The 21726-nt window shown below is 50.8% G+C and overlaps 2 protein-coding genes across 2 annotated transcripts in view; one reads left to right on the forward strand and one right to left on the reverse strand.

Moving 5' to 3' along the window:
* The first annotated feature begins 2785 nt into the window (after window positions 1-2785).
* TIMM13 (translocase of inner mitochondrial membrane 13) lies at window positions 2786-6225 on the forward strand. Its single transcript, XM_077332345.1, has 3 exons — window positions 2786-2986; window positions 5402-5470; window positions 5949-6225. The coding sequence occupies exons 1-3, from the start codon at window positions 2843-2845 to the stop codon at window positions 6045-6047; spliced, it is 312 nt and encodes a 103-aa protein (XP_077188460.1). The 5' UTR covers window positions 2786-2842; the 3' UTR covers window positions 6048-6225.
* Window positions 6226-7752: 1527 nt separating this feature from the next.
* Window positions 7753-21726, reverse strand: part of TMPRSS9 (transmembrane serine protease 9) — a 50853-nt gene continuing 36879 nt past the window's right edge. The window contains exons 10-20 of the mRNA XM_077332346.1: window positions 21526-21662; window positions 21097-21412; window positions 20307-20478; window positions 19354-19625; window positions 18694-18830; window positions 15936-16260; window positions 14973-15089; window positions 13986-14157; window positions 12768-13033; window positions 9360-9496; window positions 7753-8542 (exon numbers count right to left, since the gene is read on the reverse strand). Coding sequence (XP_077188461.1) covers window positions 8381-8542; window positions 9360-9496; window positions 12768-13033; window positions 13986-14157; window positions 14973-15089; window positions 15936-16260; window positions 18694-18830; window positions 19354-19625; window positions 20307-20478; window positions 21097-21412; window positions 21526-21662 — 2213 coding nt within the window. The 3' untranslated portion in view covers window positions 7753-8380. The remainder of the gene's footprint in view (window positions 8543-9359; window positions 9497-12767; window positions 13034-13985; window positions 14158-14972; window positions 15090-15935; window positions 16261-18693; window positions 18831-19353; window positions 19626-20306; window positions 20479-21096; window positions 21413-21525; window positions 21663-21726) is intronic.

Raw genomic sequence — 21726 nt, forward strand, 5'->3', positions numbered from 1 at the left:
GAGAGTTGGATTTAAGTGTTGCCATGTAAGTGTATTTGTCTGCCTTTGGAAAGCAGAAATAAACTGGCCAATATCAACTTGTCACCAAAGCAATGGACAGCCAAAGAAAGGCATAGACTCAAGAACCAAATTCTGCCATAAACCTAGATGCTACTTTTGCTTCCTCTGCTTTTTATTGCTGTCATGTGGCAACAGATTTATGGAGAACATCACAGGGTTTTCAAGGCAAGCAACATTCAGAGGTGATTTGCTATTGTTACTACTCTGGTCTTCCTTTGTGTGGTCTCCCATCCAAGTACTAACGAAGGCTGACCATCCTTAGCTTCCGAGTTCTGATGGGATCAGACTATATTGGACTAACTAGGTCAGGGCTTTGTTCTCCACATTGGACAAAAAGACCAGGCCATATACAAAATAATAAATGGGCACACATCTGATGTTGAAGATCACAGTATTCAGATACATCTGTGTGTGTGGATGGGGGAAAACTTCCAAAGCACTCTATTGTTTTCATACAAAAGAACTTCAAAGAATCCAATGTGAAATTCCAGAATTAGGATTCATCAAGAAGTTCAAATACCAGGGTTGAGTCTGCACTTTGCTTTTTATCCTCTCCCAGCCTGAATAAACCCCTCCCGTCTGCACTGTATTTGATTTCCATTTTGAGTGCTTTAAATTTTCCCTCTGCAATGTCTATGATTGATTCGCGGTGACCCTACCTTTCCCCTGCAATATCCAGGAGTGGATATAAGTCGCTATATTTGAAAAACCGCCTTTGAAAGGCAGTATGTGTAGATGTTCTGCGTTTTGCCGGATTAACTTCCTGCAACGCTGAGTAGAGAAGTAGTCTTCCCTGATTGGCCAGGGCAGCAGTTCAAAGACTGCCTGGTTCCCAGTTGCAAGACTTCCCTCCCAAGACTTATTTTTGCCCCCATTTTGGGCTCTGTTTTAAAGTGACTGCACTCCAGAAGCCCACACTTAACAGAGATTTGCCTCATTCTCTGTGAAGCTGCTGCCACCTCCCGCCTCCCCCCCTTGTTCAGGAAAAGAAAGAGAGAAACAAGCAGCCTCCTGCTGGCTCCTCCCCAGCTTGCTCTGGCTTGGAGTCAAAACTCAAGAAATAAAGCACTTTGCTTTCATCCCATCTGAACTTCACCTTACCCCCCCCTTCACTTGTTCAGAAAAATAAAAATAAATGAGCAGCTTCCTGATCACCATTCCCCTCCCCTGCTCTGAACTTCCCCAATCAAGTGCAGTATTTCAATTCGGGGGATAGGAAGGAGGAAGACCCGGGTTCAAATCGATATGAATTCAGCAGATTCAACAATGGAAAAAACAAAGCAACTGTCTTAACAAAGCCTTTGGATTTCTGACGCACTACAGGTGCTAATATCTTGCTTATCTCACTATCAGTTTCAAGTCACTAGCTATGTTAGCCTGCAGCATAACAAAATTTGAGTCCAGTAGCACCTTAAAGACCAAACATTTTACAGGATATGAACTTTCATGGGAGGGAAGAAGGCATGGAACAGCCAGATGATGGAAGCTAAGCAGGGTCAGTACTTGGGTGGCAGGCCACCAAGGAAGACTCTGCAGAGAAAGGCAATGGCAAACCACCCCAATTCTCATTCGTTCTGAAAGGCCCTTGCCCACCATAACTTGATGCTACTTTACACAAGCAAACAAGCTTTCATGAGTCAAAGCACAAAACCATATGCCCTGAAAAAATTGCATTAGTCTTTACGATATCATTTACTTTAGCTGTATCTCTGGAATTTTTTTAACACATGAAATTGCCCTATACAGAGTCAGGCCACTGATCCATCAGACTGGCAGTAGCTCCCCAGAGGCTACTTCACCTGCTACCTGATCTTCAGCTGGAGATGCTGTGTATTGTACCTGGGATCTTTTGCATGCCAAGCAGATGCTCTGTCACTGAGCCATGACCTCTTCCCACCGCTTTGTGTTTTATCCTTCACATTCCCCAGATCTGATTGTATCTCGATCCAATTTTGTGCACCAGGGCTGCTGTCTCTGGGGTGGGAAATACCTGGAAGACATTAGGGGTGGAGCTGGGAGTGGGAAGGGTTCAGGATAGGGAAGGACCTCAGTGAAGTACAATACTATGGAGTCCCCCCCCCCCCTGTAAAGCCTCCATTTTCTCCTGAGGAAACCAGTTTAGTCTGAAGATAAGCTATAATTCCAGGGGATACGCAGGTCCCACCTGTAGACTGGCACCCCTATAACATGAGCTGTAATTCCAGAGGACTCCCAGGCCCCACCTGGAGGCAGGCATCCCTAGATTCAGATGGGGGTCTTGAAATAGTTTTTATATAACAGCTCTGAAACACACCACGCTGTTCATATCCCATTGCAAAGGGTTAACCCCCCTGCACTGCAGAACAAAAGGCGAGCCCAGCGGCACCTTTGAGAGCAACGAAGTTTTGTTCCAGGGCTGAGCTTCCCCAGTCTGCTGCTGCTGCAGACCAACACGGCCACCCCCCTGAACCCTGCGTGGTAGTCTATTATTAACGGCTCCACCGAGTTTGATGGGAACATAGGCCGAGAGAGGCAGAGAATGGCCCACAATAACCCTGCAAGGCAGTTCTACGGCAACGCTTAGTGCAAAGGAGAGGCACTCCACGAACGCGCTTTAGCCCCCGACCACTTTTCTTTTTCAGGGCTACCGAACAATACCGGAAATCGAGAAGCGCTTTCATTATCAGGCGTTTTTTCTACCTCTTTGGCGGAAAACCTCAGTTCAGTTGCATGCCAGGAGTTTCTCTCCTACATCCGGTTCCGTCCGGAAGGGGTGCTGGGAACTGTAGTCCCGCTGTTGCGCATGCTCAACTCACACGCTGCCTGGGTCGGGGACAGGATGGCTGCCGGAGCAGATTTCGGGTCGGGGGGCCGGCTGGATCCGGGTGTGCTTATGGAGCAGGTCAAGGTGCAGATTGCCGTGGCCAACGCGCAGGAGCTGCTACAGGTGAGCGGGGGGAGGAGGACTCTATTTATTGCACGATGGTTGAGCCTCCTGAGTTGGGAGGACTTTACCACTTATGAACAAAATTCACGGTTCGCTAGCAGGCTTTAAAAGCTGGTGGCTGAATGGAATCATAGAAGCATGGAGTTGGAAGGGTCCTCCAGGGTCATCTAGTCCAACCCCACTGTATAATCCTGGACACTCGTAACTACCTGCTCCCCCACAGTGACCCCAATTTCATGTCTAGATGATGCCCTCCCACCAAGAAAATACACACACATACAACACGCCCCAGAATCTCTGGCCTGGAGGAAATTCACCTCCCGACCGCAGGGTAGCAACCAGCATTTCCCTGGGCCTGGAAGAAAAGGCCACAAGAGCCAAGCATTGGCACAACCTTCCTGCTCACCCAACACACAAGCTTCCTTTATTCAAGGGTTATCTATCTCGGAAAGCCAGAGGGTGGGGGTGAAATCAAGCCAGAGAAATCCACAACCTTCATGTCCTGGTTGTGACCTTCCCTGGCAGGGTGGCTGCCTGGTTCCTTTTAAAAGGTTGAGAAGTAGGCTCTGGGGGAAAAGAAGGGAATTGCTGTGCCATTTCAAGTGTCTGGGGGTATTTTGGTCTTTCTTTTACAATATAAGGAGTTGGGAGAGGTGACTGTTGACCGCTATTAGCCAGGATGGCAAATAAGAACCTACCGATCTTCTTAAGAAGATCATAGTCTGAGGAAGAGTGCTTGCACTCGAAAGCTCACACCCTGAATAAATCTTTGTTGGTCTTAAAGGTACTACTAGACTCTGATTTTATTGGAGACAGTGTAGTGTACTTGGGGGAAGCTCCTTTGAGACCTAGATTCGAGTGGCCACTTTGCTGCAGGAATTCAAGTTCATCTCGGCCTAGCCTACCTCACAGGGCTGTGAGGATAAAATGGAGGAGAGGAGAATGATGCGTGCAGTACTGAGCTCCCTAAGAGGAGGACAAGCTTGGTTCAGAATGGCAGCTTCCAATCTTCCAAGCTGGGTTTGAATCCCTGTTCCTTCACATGCAGCTAGCTGGGTGACCTTGGGCTTGTCACTGTCCTGTTGACACAGTGCAGTTCTTGCAGAGCTCTCTCAGCCCCACCTACCTCACAGGGTGTCTGTTGCGGGGAAAGGAAGGCGATTGTAACCTGCTTTGAGACTCCTTCTGGAAGAGCAGTGGTTCTCAACCTGGGGGTCGGGACCCCTTTGGGGGTGAAATGACTCTTTCACAGGGGTCGCAGCAGGGCAAGCAGCTTGGCTGGGGGGGGCACCATCTACACAACAGCCTTGTGGGGTAGATCGAGAGAGCATTATTCTGTCTGGAGCAGCGGAAAAGAGCAAGAGTTCTTCATGAGACAAGAGGCAGAACTGAACTGAGAAACTCATTACTTAGAGCAGGCTTTCTCAACCAGGGTTCTGTGAAACCTTGGGGTTTGGGTTTCTGGGGGACTCCGGAAGGGTTTCTTGAATGGGTGGGAGTTATTTTTTATATATTTTTAAAATCTGTTAAAAATGTATTGAGTGATATGACCCTATATCAGTGGTTTTCAACCTGGGGGTCGAACAACCTTTCACAGGGGTTGTGGCAGGGCAAGCAACTTGGCTGGGGGGGGGGTGTGGCCCCTGTTGCTGCTCCTCCTGAAGGCACCCGTCACTTTATATATACAGTTTATAGCCAATTTATATACAATCATGAACAATATAACTTCACGCCATTGGTCAGTTTCGGTTTAATTTCTGTGAAAGAACACTTGCATAGTTTTATGGTTGGGGGTCACCCCAACATGAGGGACTGTATTAAAGGGTCGCAGCATTAGGAAGGTTGAGAATCACTGTGGTAGAGAAAAGCAGGTTATAAAAAACAATTGTTCTTTCTCTGCTTCTTCTTACAAACCAAGCTAAATAAATCAAAGCTCTGTGGCCTCCCTTGAGAACAGAACGCTGCACAAAATGGACCCACCTGCAATGCTGCCTTCCAAGATGATTTGAAAACAAGGTCTTGGATCTTAATGAAGTTTTGCGGCCTGACCAGCTGGACTTTGGCCTGCTTCAGCAAGGCTGTTTTTGTTCTTAACAAGGGATGTCAGGGAGAGGGCAGAGGCCTGCTCCAGCTACCTCCTAATGGACAAGACCTGGCTGTTTCCAGGTGTGTGTGTGAAGGGAGTAGGGTGTTGGCTTGCCCTCCTGCATGCAGGTTTTTGCATGGAGCCGGGGCTCTTAATCTGTGCCTGCAGCCTAGGTGGGATATGGAGGTTATCCAGCAGTACGTACTTCAGTTCTGCTTATGGGTCGAGTAGTCAGAGAGGTGTGTATCTTATTGGAAGTGATACCTAGAAATCCGTACCAGCGTTCTCCTCTGTTCCTTCACTCCAGTCTTCCCCTTTTCTCCTTGCAGAGAATGACAGACAAGTGTTTCCGAAAATGTATTGGGAAACCTGGAAGTTCCCTGGATAACTCTGAGCAGGTGAGCACCTGTAAAAACAGCACTGTGATGTGTTGGCCCAGTTCCTTTGTCTGCCACTTCCTGCTAAAAGTGATGTTCAGCCCGTTACATGCAGGAGGGCGCTCTGTCTGGCATGAGGCTTTTTCGCCTCCCTAAATGGGACCTGGCTCTTGGGTTTTGCTTCCCATGCAGAAGGTCCTTGCATATTGATGACATCTTCGGTAAGGGATCTCAGAGCAAAGGTGTTGGGAAAGGTCTTGTTTTCTGACTGAGACCCTGGAGAACTCTGGCCAGTCAGAGGAGATGGTACCAGGTTGGACAGACCAATAGTCTGACTTGTAGAAGGCAGCTCTGAATGTTCATAGTTATTCCAATAGCAGAAGTTAAGGCTGAACAAGAACTGCCTATTCCTTCCTCCCCCACCACACGTGGGTCTTCTCTGTGCTGCCTGCCCCAGCACATTCCTATATTTTGTGACCTACCTTCCTTGTCTTCGCAGAAATGTATTGCTATGTGCATGGACCGGTACATGGACGCATGGAACACTGTCTCACGAGCATACAACTCTCGACTGCAGAGGGAGCGAGCCAATATGTGACGGGAAGGGGTCATTGTGGGGCCACAGAGCATCCCCCCTTCTAGACTGATCACGGGGCTTCTGCGCTCCGAGAAAGGGTATCAGTCGGATACTGGAACTGGATGGGAGCTTGCAGGATTCCGCGGATTTGAAGAAAGGATCACTGTGTACAGCAAGAATTAAAGGAAAGTTTGACGTCCTCTTTCTCCTCTTTGTTTTTGCATTCCCTGCTGGGGCACAAGAAGCCCTGCCTTCACCAGTCCTTTCAGGGCAAAGAAAAGAGGTTATCGTGACCAATGGGTTAGAACCAAGCCCTGCGAGGAAAGGCTAGGGGACTTGGGAATATTCAGCCTGGAGAAGAGGAGATTGAGAGGGGACATGAAGGCTCTCTCTAAGCATTTGAAAGGTTGTAGAATCATAGAATCATAGAGTTGGAAGGGGCCATACAGGCCATGTAGTCCAACCCCCAGCACAATGCAGGATCAGCCCAAAGCATCCTAAAGCATCAAAGAGAAGTATGTATCCAACCTTTGCTTGAAGACTGCCAGTGAGGGGGATCTCACCACCTCCTTAGGCAGCCTATTCCACTGCTGAACTACTCTGGCTGTGAATTTTTTTTTCCTGACATCTAGCCTATATCATTGTACTTGTAGTTTAAACCCATTACTGCGTGTCCTTTCCTCTGCAGCCAATGGAAACAGCATCCTGCCCTCCTCCAAGTGACAACCTTTCAAATACTTAAAGAGGGCTATCATGTCCCCTCTCAACCTCCTTTTCTCCAGGCTGTCACTTGGAGGATGGCAGGGAGCGGATCCTGTTGGCAGAGGACAGGACTCACAGTAATGGGTTTAAATGATGACTAGAACGGTACATACTAGATGTCGGGAGGGGAGGGGGGAATGTTCACGGTCGCTGTAGTTCAGCAGTGGAATGGGCTGCCAAAGGAAGTGGTGATCTCCCCCTCACGGGCATCTTTCAGCAGTGGCTGGACAGATACTTTCAGTTGATCCTGCATTACATCGGAGGTTAGACTAGATTAGGGTGATCAAACTTTAGCTCTCCAGATGTCCATGTTCCCATGAGCCCCTGCCAGTGTGGACACCTGGAGAGCCACAGTTTGGCCACCCCTGGACTAGATGGCCTGTATGGCCACTTCCAGCTCCAGGATTCTATCACTTTAGGGGCCTGGTGTGGTGAAAGCCACCTGTACCTCTGATATAACCTGTACCTTCTAAGGAAGGTTTAAAGGCTGCCCCCTAGAGGAAGGGGATAACTGTCCTTTTCCACCCTATGCTGGTGGGACAGAGCTTTTGTCTGTGGAGTCCTGGAAGTGTTTTGCCAGAGGCTAGACCATTAGAGGAGCAGTTGAACACTGCCCAATGTACAAGTGCACCAGAATTCCCAGGCAGCTGCAGTCAGGTGAAATGAAAATTCACAATGTAGTGTGACCCTGTTTCTCACTGAGATGGTCAGACGGGACACATGAGACTGACCATTCTTCAATATCGAAAACTCTGCACATAAAACAAGCAAGGAACAGAGAAGTCTAAACTAGGTCCCTTTCCCTTACATCCTGGTTTTCTATGCCGGGGCTTTTTTTTGAGGAGGGGGGAAGGTTACACAACAGCATTCATGGGTAAGGTTCTGGTGAGAAAAACATTTTCACATGTCTGCAGTTATGAAAAGCAGCCTTTTCCTAAAAACCATGAGCTCTGGAAGCTTGGGTTTCCTCTTTTAATGACACATGAGATTTGCAAGATGGCAAAGTCTGCAGCGGATGATTCTCTGGCACAGCAAGACAAGTGCGCAATCCCCCCCCCTGCACACAACTCTCTGGCCTCCACGGGCAGCAATTTAAGGTGTGGTCCTCTGGTGGTGAGAGATTTTTGCAGCCTAAAGGCGTCTTCCTCCTGCTGGCTCCACCCAGGGGCCATCCCAAACACAGCTCTCCACTATGAAGAATGGCCAGTCACCTGCCCTCAAGAGCTGTAAGGGACCAGGGTGCAAGTTTGACATCAGGAAGAAAATAAGCCAATTGGGGGACAGTCCCTGACCCTCCCCAAGGGCCACTGGCCTAGAGTACAGGCCCTTCTAGTCCCAAGGTGGCAGGTGTCCAGGGAGACCTTGCCTGCCCCAGCCCCCTTGCATGATCTCAAACTGAGACAGGAGTCCCTCTTTTTATTGAGAGAAAGCATTTTTTCTAAATCTGCTCCTTTGTTAAATGCCGGGGAGAGCTCTCTCCGTGGCTTCCGGTCAGGCGCAAATGGCCTGTGCTAGGCCAGGCCCGTGGCTCCCCTAGGGGTTGGTTCCGTCCCGGGAGGTTGCCGTCTCTTCTCCCTGAGTGGCGCGGAGGCTCACGCCTTGAGATTGTGCCCGATCCAGCCCCGCACCGCCGTCACTCTGGTGTATACCCCGGGGAAGAAAGGCCGCGCGCAGCCGTAGCCCCAGCTGGTGATGCCTGCCAGGAACCACCTCCCCGAAGGCTCCTTGCAGGCTAAGGGTCCTCCCGCATCGCCCTGCAAGACAGAGAAGGACATTCAGAGCACCAGAAAAACACTCCTGGGTTGGCTGCGGGATGCAGCTCTGGGCCCAGCTAAGCCGTTCTCTTAGCTCATGGTAATTGTAGTCCATGGACACCTGGATAGCTCCAGTTTGGCCACCCCTGTCTTAGCTGAATGAAGTTTCCTTGCCCTCCCCCCCTGAAAAATTAGCCTTTGAATTGGCTTTAATTGGAGCCAGCTCACTTTGGTTCTGGACCCTCTTCCACTTGCTGCCCCAAAGGTGATAGAATTAAGTTCCTTTTTACTTCACTTCCCACCTTGTAACCCTGCTCATTGGTGTGTGCAAGGACCTTTCCTGTCCCTGAGCTGGTGTCATTTCGTGTGGTGAAAAGCCATGACAGCCTGGAGAGCTGTTCTCTTCTGGCAAGGAAAGTCCTAAGAATGTAGAGAGAGATTCTCTTGCTGTTTAGGAAGAAGCTGAGAGCAAGCACCATGCTCCAACAGAAAGCAAGCTTAGATAAAATGCAAAATTTATGGGTAAATTACGGGGGGGGGTATTGTATTTTAAATATTTTATTATGTAAACCGCCGCGAGGCCTGCTGGGGAGCGGCGGCATATAAATCTAAAATAAATAAAAATGGGTGGTCAAGAAAGGGAACAATCTTTGGGAACTGGGATCCTTTGAAAGTTAACTCGGGCCAGAACAAGCCAGCTGTAAGGGCTGTGCCTGCAGCACTAGTTTGGTGCCTGACCGCGTATTGAGGTGAAGGGAGAGAGCTGGGGAGCAGCTGCTGTCTCGAAGGGGAAGGGGAAGGTGCCGACTGGACTCACCGAGCAGCTGTCGACGGTGCCCTGCAGGAAGCCGGCACACACCATTCTCCCGCTGATCTGGATGGGGTAGAACTTCTTGCAGTCTTGCTCTCCGATCAGGTTCACGGCAGCCTTTTGCAAATGCTTGGACATCAGGCCTAGGCGAGAGGGGACGGGACAGAGGTCATGAGCCAGACAGAAGCTGTTGGCTTTGCAAAATAGAAGCCTGTGTGGCCGAGCAGCGAACAGGACAGACTGAAACCCAAGAAGTCCCCAGTCAACAAACAACCTCCACTTATCTGCTGTACTAGATGGAGGGAGCATTGGCTGACTTTCCAAGGACTGTTTTTAAGGATTCCAAAAAGAAGAGTTGGTTTTTATACCCTGCTTTTCCTTACTTGAAGGAGACTCAAAGCGGCTTACAAACCCTTTTCCTTCCTCTCCCCACAACAGACACCCTGTGAGGTAGGTAAGGCTGAGAAAGCTCTGACAGGGCTGCTCTGTGAGAGCGGCTCTAACAGGACTGTGACTAGCCCAAGGTCACCCAGCTGGCTGCACGTGGAGGAACGGGCAATCAAACCGGGTTCTCCAGATTAGAAGCCGCCACTGTACAATTATTAGTGGCCTATTAGTGGGGTGGATTCAACAGACCTTCAAGGAGTCCAATTCTTAGTTTTTAGAACCAAGTTTGAGTCCAGGAGCACCATCAAGACCAGCAAAGTTTTATTCAATATATATGCTTATCTGAAGAGGTGTGCTTGCACATGGAAACTTATATCTCAAATCTAACTCTGTTGCCACTGGACTCAAACCTAGTTCTGCTGCTTCAGACCAACATGGCTACCCCTCTGAACCTTGTCTTAATTTTTATTAATGTTATTTATAGTCCCCTTTTTTCACTTGGATTCAAGGTGGATTACGCATCGGGAGTCTGTACAATTGACAGATTGTCCCTTCAGTGGTGCAACAGGATGAGGGTTGTAGAACCAACCAGAAGTCTAAAGACAGAAGCATTATGTCTTAACATGACATGCTAAGTGATGCAAAATGCCATAGGGATCTATCCATAGTTTCAGCAAGCTATGCAGCAGAGGTGGCCAAACTGTGGCTCTCCAAACGTCCATGGACTACAATGACCATGAGTCCCTGCCAGTATGCAGGAGCTTGTGGTCATTGTAGTCCGTGAACACCTAGAGAGCTGCGGCTCCCTCTCCCTGCCCCCCCCCCCGCAGTAAGAAACTTCCCAGGCCGCAAGCTTGTGGCCCGGGAAGCTTCTTACTGCGGGAGAGGGGGGAGAGGGAATCAGGGCCGTGCATGCGCGGCCAGGCTGTGCATGCACACATGCGCCACGCATGGCACTTTCACGCATGCATGGCATGGGTGTGGCCGCGCATGCACGGCATGCGCAGGCAGGCAGTTGCCCTGCCGGTCCCCAGCCTCTAAAAGGTTGGGGACCACTGGCGTAGACCACAGTCTCTAATTGTTTTCCCAAGTAACTTGGTGAATCATTTAGTACAATGTATTCCCTACAACAGTGGTCCGCAACCTTTTAAAGGCTGCGGACCAGCAGTGGTGGGGAGGGCAAGTGCCCGGCCGCGCATACTGCACATGCGCAGCACACATGCGCCTTTGTGCCATGCATGGCCGAAACCTGCATGAGCGTCACTTATGTGCATGCGTGCAACTGCTGCGCATGCTCGTTTGCTGCCACGCACGGTGCAAATGTGCATGCGTGGCCCTGCTTCCCTCTCCCACCCCCCACAAAAAGAAGCTTGCCAGGCCACAAGCTAATCATCCACTTTTGTGGCCGATTTCTTGCGGCCTGGGAAGTTTCATACTGCAGGGTGGGGGGGGCGGGGAGACCACCGCCCTACAACACTTTCTCAAACAGGGTTTTGTGATGGCCCTGGAAGGGTTTCCCAAATGGGTGAGAGTTAATTATTTTTTTATTTTATCAAGTGTTTATGACCATATCTGGTCATGTCGACCTGCCCCCCCCCCCAAATGGCCAATGATGGGGCTGGAGGAGGTGGGAAGGGGAGGGGCCCGGGGTGGGCGTGTCCACAGCGATGCTTCCCAACCATATTCTGCACAATTGTGCCATTCTGGGGTTTCTCGAAGCCTGAAGAATGTTTCAGGGGTTTCTCAAGTTGACAAGCCCTGTCGCAGGTGAGCATAGGGGGAGAAGATGGTCTTGCAGACCTGAGGGTCTTAATGTAACTGGCTTTTCCTCCAAGAGAAGAGCCCCTGAAGTTAGAGGGAGGGTCCTTGGGTTAGAGTCTGGCTTCAAAATTTTTGCAAAGTGGACTGGCAGGATCGGGGTAAGATCCAGCCTACGTACAATACTGTTTGTAGTCAGTCTTTGTGAACCATGGCCAAAAGAGGAACAAGCCTTAATTAATATCTCACCAGCAACCTGACCTGATGGCCGAGGTGGCCGAGGTAAGCCCAATCTTGACAGATCTTAGAAACTAAGCTGATCCCAGCTAGTATTTGGAGGGGAGAACTCCAAGGATTTGGATGAAGGGGTCATCACATGGGGGCAGGCAATGGCAAACCCCCTTCCAATGTCCCTTACACACACCAAACATGAAAAAATAGTTTCCACGACCCCTTGTTTTTTTAATGTAAACTCAGAATCATACAGAACTGGAAAAGACCACCAAAGACCATCCAGTCCGGCCCCGCACCTTCTTGGGGACTTAAAAATCACACACTCCTGACAGGGGCTCATCCAATCTGCTCCCCAAAACTTCCAACCTAGGAGACTCCAAGGCATCATATTCCATCTATGAACAGCCCTCACCTTCAAAAACCGCTTTCTAATATTTAAATGGAAACTCCTTTCCTGTAATTTATAACGATTATTCCTTAATTTGGGATGCACAAAACAAGCCTTTTGTGGTGGTTTGCTGGGGCCAGTTTGGTGTAGTGGTTAGGAGTGCGGACTTCTAATCTGGCGAGCCGGGTTCGATTCTGCACTCCTCCACATGCAGCCAGCTGGGTGACCTTGGGCTCGCCACGGTTCTGACTGTTCTGACAAAACAGTTCTGACCAAGCCGTAATATCAGGGCTCTCTCAGTCTCACCCACTTCACAGGGTGTGTGTTATGGGGAGAGGGAAGGGAAGGTGACTGTAAGCCGCTTTAAGACTCCTTCGGGTAGAGAAAAGCGACATATAAGCACCAACTCTTCTTCTTTAGTAATATCAGGGCTCTCTCAACCACACTCCCTCACAGGGTGTCTGTTGTGGGGAAAGGGAAGGGAAGGTGACTGTAAGCTGTTTTTAAACTCCTTTGGGTAGCGAAAAGTGGCTTATAAGAACCAACCTTTCTTCTTTTTAGCGAAATATAGCTAGCGGGTATTTGCACATTCGCTTCTGAGTACGCAGTCCAGACGCCGAAGTCGCTCCCGAGCCTCCGGCCCTCACCTCCCTCCTTGGTGGAGCCCCAGCCAGTGATGAAGCACCGTGCCCCTTGGCCGAAGACGTGGGAGCTGTCCGGCATGCAGATGGGCTTGATGTTGCTGGTGTAGCGCAGAGGGGAAGCCAGCTCCAGGAGGGCCACGTCATAGTCCAGCGTGTAGACGTTGTAGAATGGGTGCCTGTGGATGTGGAAGATTTTCTCCACTCTCCCGTCAAGGCCACTGAGGAAGGGAGTTCCCAGGATGGCCAACCACATCTTGGGGTCGCTGTAACTGTAAGAGAGAACCTGAGTTAGCCTGGAAAGGGCCAGAATCAGACCAGCTGGATGGTGCTGCCTTCAGGGGAATCTATCAGATGTTGAACTCTTGGACTGGCTGAAAGTCTTACTCTGGATCAGGGTTTTGGGAAGCCTTGGAAGGGTTTCCCGAATGGGTGGGAGTTAATTAATTTTACAACATATTTGTAAAAAATTGTTAAACGATTATTGGATATGACCATATAGGGTCATGTTGACCTGTCACCTCTCCCAAAATGGCCAGTGATGGGTTTGGAGGGGGTCGGAAGGAGGAGTATGTACACAGGTATGCTTCCAACCATATTCTGCATGAACACGCCACTTCTAGGATTTCTCAAAAAATGTTTCAGGGGTTTCTCAATGGTAAAAAAGTTCAGAAAGGCTGCTCTGGACTAAGAGAACTGTCTCTCAAACAAATTGCCCCTGGTGCTCCTTTTGTTTCCCAAGCCACAGTAAAAGATCAAGTCAAAGAGTCTTGCTACAAAATCGTAGAAACCTTTGTTAAACCAAAATATCAAACTGAGAAGCTATTATTTCTCGACATATCCTCTTTCTAGGTCTAGGCACTTCTGAAGGCCTAGTTTCCATCCCTGGATCCTTCCACAAAGAATTCTGTGCTCTTCGATTTACACCACATAAGGGAATGGTTGGACCTTCAGCCAAAGCAGCAAAACAGAAACAACACATCTAAACAAAATGCAGGGCAATGGTCTGGCATATCCCCTGGATACTTAGGGGAAAAAGAAAGGGAGGATTCCAGAGGCTGCAGTGTCAAAAGGGGTGATGCATTCCTGACAAGGTGGGGAAGCAGGATGAAGGTTTGGGTGTCCATATAGGAATGGAAAGAGGGGGAGGTGCACCTGGCTAACACCAGGAAGAGTGCATTCTACCCACAGCTATCAGCTCCCCCCAGCCCACCCCGGACTCACATGTCAAAGCAATGTGCAGCCGACAGCAGCCACCGCTCGCCGATCACAACTGCCCCACACTTGTGCTCCTTCCTCCGCAGCCACAGGCTCACCTGCCATGGCCACTCCCCTCGGGCTGCTCCGCTGCCCCCCACGATCTTGCCAAAGGCTGCTATGGGGATCAAGCCACAAGCTACGAGGGAAAGAAGATGGAGGGATGGTTCTCATGTACAGGATCGATGCAGAGGACTGGGTCAGGAGGAGGGGAGGGGACTGAATCCAGCTTTTCACTGAAGTTCTGCCTTTTGGGGCTGGCAGGCCATGCTTGCCACCCGTATCCCATCACCAGATTCTATCTCTGCAGGATGGAACAGGGAGCCAGTGTGGTGTAGTGGTCGAAAGCTAGAATCTGGGAGACCTGGGTTTGAATCGCAACTTGTGCCTCGGACGTTTGCCAGGTGACCTTGGGCCAGTCCCTCTCTCTCATCCTACCCTACCTTACAGGGCTGTTGTGAGGATAAAATGAGGGGAGAGGAGAAGGCTGTAAGCCACTTTAGATCCCTATTGGGGATATAGGAGCAGGGATACATGAATTAAATAAATAAGTGTTGTGAAAGGCACGGTCGGGTGTGTATGTGTGACAGTTTCTTTGCTACTCTGATCCCAATTTTTATGTACATTGAATGGAGTGCTACCCTGCTTTTCACTACCCAAAGTGGCTTACAAACCCCTTTCCCTTCCTCTGCCTTCTCTTGCCCTGGCAACCAAATTGGGTCACCATAAGAAGACCATGACCGCATTCTCCTCCACCTTCAGCAGCAGCACACAGGGGCTGTGGCTCAGACCAGAGCACGTGCTGGCAGGGGCTCATGGGAATTGTCCGTGGATGTCTGGAGAGCCGCAGTTTAGCCACGCCTGGACTAGAGGCTCCAGGACTAGCTCTGAGGCTTGAGAAAAAGAAGCCAGTGGGAGGGATGTTGGGGCAGGTTCAGAGCAGGGTTGACTTACTGCAGTTCCATTCGTCCCGGCCGTTGCTGCAGTCCACGATGTCATCGCATTCCGGGTTCGATTTCCCAATGCAGACCTTGCTGGAGCACTTGAAGGTGGTCGGCGTGCAGGGCACAACTGGGGAGCGGTTTGCAAAGCGGGGTTAGCGCCGGCAGAGAATCGTCACCCTCCTCCCACCCAGGGACAAGATTTGGGAACTGCTGGTCGCAGAGGATTGTTGTGGCCTGGTGGGTTACGAAGCTCACCTGACCTTCGTGTGGATGACTTGAGACCACTCCACCTGGATAGACCCTGGGAGGCATCCCCCGCCTATCACCCAATTCCTCTTCCCCAAACTGAAAGTTTGGACTAGAGTGGATTTCAGCCACGGCATTAATGTCCTCTGGGAAGAGTCACCCTGCTCATGGAGGTATGCCCAGGACCACCTCTTCCACTACACCCGCTCCCAAAGAGGGCTAAGGTCTGGATCCCCAAAGAAAGTGAGACTGGCCTTTTTGGCCGTGGCCAGCTCAAACGCTCATTTCAGAACCTTAAGCAGTTCCGCAGGGCCTGTAAGACAGAGTGGGTCGGCCAGGCCTACGGTTGAGGCTGAAATAGACTATCAAGAAGTACTGGCTATGCTACTGAAACAGGGAGAACATCTGCCCTCTAAAGACCTTTGGAAACCCCCCACCCCCTGAGTTTTAAATCATTTAGGGGGTTACGGTAAGAGCAGCTGCTCTCTGCATGTAGCGATCTGGATTGCCGGGTGTGGAGGAGGAAATGAAGGGTGTGAGGACCTGCCTGATCATAGCAGATGGTTTTCCAGATTCATTCTCCACCCCAAATGGGCTAATCTTCTCCGGATTCATTCTCCACCCCAAATGAGGGAGGGTGAGACCAGGACCGGAGGCGCACGGCCCATGCACACACATTTACATGCGTGGCCCTAATAAGAAGACTCTTTGCTATCCCCACAAGTACCTGGGAACTGGATCATCTTCGGCGTGCTCTTGAGTGGCGTAGAGAGGGTGGCAGCGCTGGAGCTTGGACCAGGGGTTGTCTGACTGGTCGATTGGATAGAGTCAAGCAAGCTGGAGGTTGTGTCGGCTGTGGTCTTGGCGGTGGACGGGAGAGTGGTGCTGGGGCGGGGTGAGATGGTGTCCAGGATCCAGCCTTTGAGCTTGGTGATCCGGGCGTACACCCCTGGCTTCCTGGGCTGTGCGCAGCCGGCCCCCCAGCTCACCAGCCCTGCCAAGTAGAACACACCAGGCGTCTCCTCACATGTCAGGGGTCCACCAGAGTCACCCTAGAGAGAAGGAAGCATTCAGGAAGGGCATTCGGAGTGGTTTCCAAGGGAACCTTTGGTGTTCACCTGCGGGGAATTCTCCTCCCTCACTGGAGAGGTCACTGGGCTTATGGGACAGGAAACCAGAATCCATGTTGGACTTCCTAAGAGTTCCTTAAGACAGCGATGCTAAGAGCTCCCCACAAGGAGCTCCCCTAAGGGACCCCCACAAGGGAGTTGATAAGGGCACGATAAATCTTCACAGCTACCTTCTGTGTCTGGATACAGAGAAAGGAGCACAGCCATTGAAGGTCCATCCCCTGAATCCTGGCCCCAGTGAGGCGGTGAGCCAACAACTCATGGTCAACCATGTCAAACGTGGCTGACAGATCGAGTATCACGAGGATGGCCGATCTGCCATGATCCAACTGGAGATCATCCACCAAGGTGACCTGTGGCCAGGACAGAAGCCCGACTGTTATAGGTCGAGCACTGAAGCTTCTTCCAAGGATGCCAGGAGCTGGTCCAGTGCAGCCGTTTCAGCTACCTTACCCAGAAACCAGTCGATAGTTGGCCAAGTCCTGCGGGTCCAGCGATGACTTTTTAGTAAGGGGTCATGATGCATTACCACAGTAAGCCTCCCAGAGTATTTCTCTAAACATTCAGTTACAAGCACGGGGGGAGGGGAAAGGTACTTTATCTATGAGAGTTTAATGGGTCTTTAAAGGTGGGTACTTGGGCACCGAAGAGATGAAAGAAGAGCTGCTGGAACAATTATCTTCCTTTATTTTAGTTGTTGGGTTAGAACTGTAGTGTAATAGAACAGGCCAGGACTGTAGTCTACCGCAGTGTCTAAAGTACATATCACCTTACTTCTGCCTTTGCAGTCAGCTTTTGGCATTATATTGTATGCCACCCCTTAAGGTATTTATTGCTTTGGACAGGGTTTTTTTTTTTTGTTCAATTTATTTTCCAGTTCAGCAATCCTAGTCCTGCTGCATGGTTTATCCAAGGCCTTTGCTGTCTGTCTGAACAGATTTTTTAAATGCTGTAATCCAGGGGTAGTCAAACCTGTGGTCCTCCAGATGTCCATGGACTACAATTCCCATGAGCCCCTGTCAGCATTTGCTGGCAGGGGTTCATGGGAATTGTAGTCCATGGACATCTGGAGGACCACAGGTTGACTACCCCTGCTGTAACCCACTCTAATCCTGCTCTGGATAGCCCAGTCTAGCCTGTCTTTACCAGGGCCTAGCCTGCACACAATAGATAATGCACTTTCAATGCACTTTAGAAGTAGATTTTCCTGTTCTGCACAGGAAAATCCAGCTGCCAAAGCACATTGAAAGTGCATTATCCTATGTGTGCAGACTAGGCCCTAGTCTCAGAAGCCAAGCAGGATCTTGCCCTGGCTAGTATTTGGAAGGACGACCACTGGGGAATACCCGGGTTGTGGAGCAGAGGCAGGACATGAGAAAGCACCTCCGAACATCTCTTGCCTTGAAAACCCCCATAAGTCAGCTGTGATTTCAGAGCACCAAAAAATCCACCTTGAGTCTTAGTGACAAAGGCAGAGTTTAAATGGAGTCAATGTATACATTTTAAGGCTAAATCCTTTTGCTCAGTGGTTGTGGCTTTACAGCATCCCACCACTGAAGCCCAGGCAAGCTTGATTCTGTCAGAACTCGGAAGCTGAGCAGGGCTGACGCTGGCTAGTATTTGGATGGGAGACCTCCAAATGGTAGTTCCTCCAAGGAACACTAGGAGACAGGCAATGGGAGACTTCTAAGGATTTGGGTGGAGTTCCTCCAAGGAACACTAGGGGTCATGATGTGGAGACATGCAGTGGGAGACTTCCAAAGATTTGGGTGGAGTTCCTCCAAGGAACACTAGGGGTCATGACACAGAAGCAAAAGCTTTGGGTGGTAGTTCCTCCAAGGAACACTAGGGGTCATGACACAGGAGCAAAAGGATTTGGGTGGTAGTTCCTCCACTAGGGGTCCTGACACAGAAGCAAAAGGATTTGGGTGGTAGTTCCTCCAAGGCACACTAGGGGTCATGACGTGGAGGCAGGCAATCTCCAAGGATTTGGGTGGAATTCATCCAAGGAACAACAAGGGTCATGACACATAGGCAGGCAATGGAAGAACACCAAGGATTTGGGTGATAGTTCCTACAAGGAACACTAGGTGTCATGGCTTAGACAAGAAATGAGAGACCGCCAAGGATTTGGATGGAGTTCTTCCAAGGAACACCAGGGGTCATGACACAGGTAGGCAATGGGAGACCTCCAAGAAACACTAGAGGCAGGCAATGGCAGAGCCAACTCCGACCATCTCTTGCCTGGCAGCCAGACAGCCTTAGGATCTCCTGACTATATGCTGTATGTTAAATAAATAATAACCCCCGAAGAGAGCTCCCAATGATTCTGAAAAGCGTGGAAATGGGTCTTACCTGGCAGGAATCCACCCTTCCCTCCAGGAACCCAGCACAGATCATCTGCTCCGTGAGGGAGAAGTTGTACAGGACGTTGCAAGTCTTCTGGTCAATGATGTTGATAGAGGCCCTCTGCAGGTGTTCGGGCTTGGTGGCTGCAGACCACAGAGGGAAGGCAAAATGCATACGCCTGCAGGGGGAAAGGAGACACCTACCCCACCCCAGACTATTCATCTGACAAAGACACATGTCCTGTTGATCAGGGGTAGTCAACCTGTGGTCCTCCAGATGTTCATGGACTACAATTCCCATGAGCCCCTGCCAGCAAATGCTACAGGGAACCCTATAGGGAACAGGGGGACCAGCAGTCTCCCGGCAACAGTTCTGGCCCACCCCTACTTGGATGGTTCCCTTGGAAATAAGGATGCCAGCCTCCAGATGGGACCTGAGGATCCCCTGGAATGACAGCTCATTTCTAGACTGAAGAGATCAGTCCCCCTAAAGAAAATGGCTGTTTGGGGGGGTGCGGGACTCCATCGCATTATACTCCACTGAGGTCCCTCCCTGCCCTAAATCTCACCCACTCTCAGCTCCAACCCCCAAAGTCTCCAGGTATTTCCCAACCCAGAGCTGGCAACCCTACTGGAGGGCCTGGAGGGTTACCCCACCATCACCTACTGTTGCCTTCACGGACGCTGCCCCAGCCGGAGATGGAGCACCTCTTGCCCACTGGGAACTTGTGGACGGCGAGCGGGAGGCAGATGGGCTGGATGTACTTGCTGAAGAGGAGGGGCCTGGCCAGCTCCAGGACGGCCACGTCGAAGTCCAGCAGCAGAGGGTTATAGGAGGGGTGCAGCACCACCCGCTTGACGCTGGCCTTCTCCGAGCTGCTCTCCGCCGCCGACAGCAGCGTGCCGCCTGCGTAGGCAGTGATGAGCTCTGGCTTGGTGCTGCCAGCACGTGGACATGAAAACCACAAGGACACATTTTCCATTAGTGGGAATGAGGCCACACAGAGGCCACCCACGCCCTTTGTGTATGGCACCCGCTAGCTATATTTCTCTGGCAGGCCACGCTAAGAAGCAGACCACCACCAAAGGCTCACTTTATGCACCCCGAATTAAGGAATTAAGGAAGAAGAGATATAAATTACAGGAAAGGAGGTCCCACTTAAATATGAGAAAGCGGGTTTTGAAGGTGAGTGCTGTTCATGGATGGAACATGCTGCCTTGGAATCTCCTAGGTTGGAAGTTTCGGGGAGGAGATTGGATGAGCCCCTTTCAGGAGCGTGTGATCTTTAAGTCCCCAAGGCAGAGGGCTGGACTGGATGGCCCTTGGTGGTCTCTTCCTGCTCTGTGTTATTCTGATTCTGAACCTTAGCTCTGGGCCACAGCAACTCGGTGGATGCTGCCAGTAAGCATGTGAAGCTGCCCGATACTGAGTCAGACACTTGGTATTGCCCACTCTGGCTGGCAGCAACTCTCCAGGGTCTCAGGCAGAGGTCTTTCACACCCCCTGTCCTCCGATCCCTTTAACTTGAGATGAGAGGGATTGATCCTAGGACCTTCTGCATGCCAAGCAGACGCCCTACCACTGAGCCACAGCCGGTGATTCCAACAGGCAATACTTACTGATTAAAGCAGTGTGCGGCCGAAAGCAGCCAGCGGTCCCCGATGACGGTGGCCCCACAGAAGTGTCGCAGCCCCTCTTTCAGGCTGACCTGCCAAGGAACTTCCCCTCGGGAGGCATCCAGTCCGCCCACAATTTTCACGGGCTTGGAGAAGGCTGGTCTCCGGCCACACTCTGCAGAACAACGAACTCTACATACATCCAGGCCCAGGAGAGATTCCCCCTAGGCATGTGCTTGATACTGTCAGTTAACCCCATGTATGTCTGCCATGATTCTATTCTGTTGTTGGTTGGTTTATTTAGCTAGCCTGGCCTTTGTGCCTTGATGTAACCCAGATGCTTTTGCTTGACACCCTAAGGCTGACTTCCTGCTGTTATATGTTATGCCTCTTATCCTCCCCGCACATTCCTCACCTCCCTTTTCTTAGTGCCTTGTAGTTTCGCACACCTTCCTGCTCCTTGAAGCCTAAATTGTTATCTCTATGTTTTGACTGTGCCTGGTTTGAGCTCCCAAGGGGGGGGAGGGGAGCCCCTATATTGCTTACCCTATTCTTTGTGAACCAGTTCTTATTTTCCCACACCTTCCCTTTCCTTGAAGCCCAAATAGTTATCTCTATGTTTTGACTCCTTTGAACTGTGACTGGTTCGAATACCCTAGGGAGGGAGGGGGGAGCCCCTATATTGCTCACCCTATACTTTGTGAACCAGCTCTATGTCTCCTAAGTAGATGCTTGTATTCCTTAACAAAGAAACTTTAATTCAATGAGCTCTCACAGATAAGGCGGCTCCTACCTTGGGGGCGGGGCACCGTCACCGGCCTGCTTGTGGCAGTGGAGGCTGGGGCAGTGCTGCTGGGGCTGCGCTCGCTGGCGGCACTGGAGCCCTCTGAAAGGGAAGCGTTGGGCGGCAATGTGGAAACCGTAGTCAGGACGGTCGTCGGAGGCGTGAACGTAGCAATGGTGTGAAGAATCCAGTCCCGGAGCTTGGTTACCCGGGCGTAGACCCCCGGGCGCTTGGCCTCCGCGCAGCCGATCCCCCAGCTCACGATGCCCGCTAAGAAGAAGCGTCCAGAGGGCTCTTTGCAGACCAACGGCCCCCCAGAATCCCCCTATGAAAGAAGAGGAGGATCTCCGGAGCCATTTCCAGTCATTGGAGGCTTCACCCAGGGTGTCCTCAGCGCCCTGAGAGTGGGCGGAAGAGCCCACCCCACCCCGGGAATACCTGGCAGGAATCGATCTTGCCCTCCAAGTAGCCGGCACAGAGCATCCTGTCGGTGAGAGCGTTGGTGTACAAACTGGCACAGAGGGCCTGGTCCAGAAGCTCCACCGTGGCCTTCTGGAGGAGCTCCGGTTTCACCACTGGGGAGGAGAGAATCATAGAATCATAGAGTTGGAAGGTGCCATACAGGCCATCTAGTCCAAC

The sequence above is a fragment of the Paroedura picta genome, chromosome 4, assembly GCF_049243985.1.
Source record: "Paroedura picta isolate Pp20150507F chromosome 4, Ppicta_v3.0, whole genome shotgun sequence".
NCBI classification, from domain to species: Eukaryota; Metazoa; Chordata; class Lepidosauria; order Squamata; family Gekkonidae; genus Paroedura; species Paroedura picta.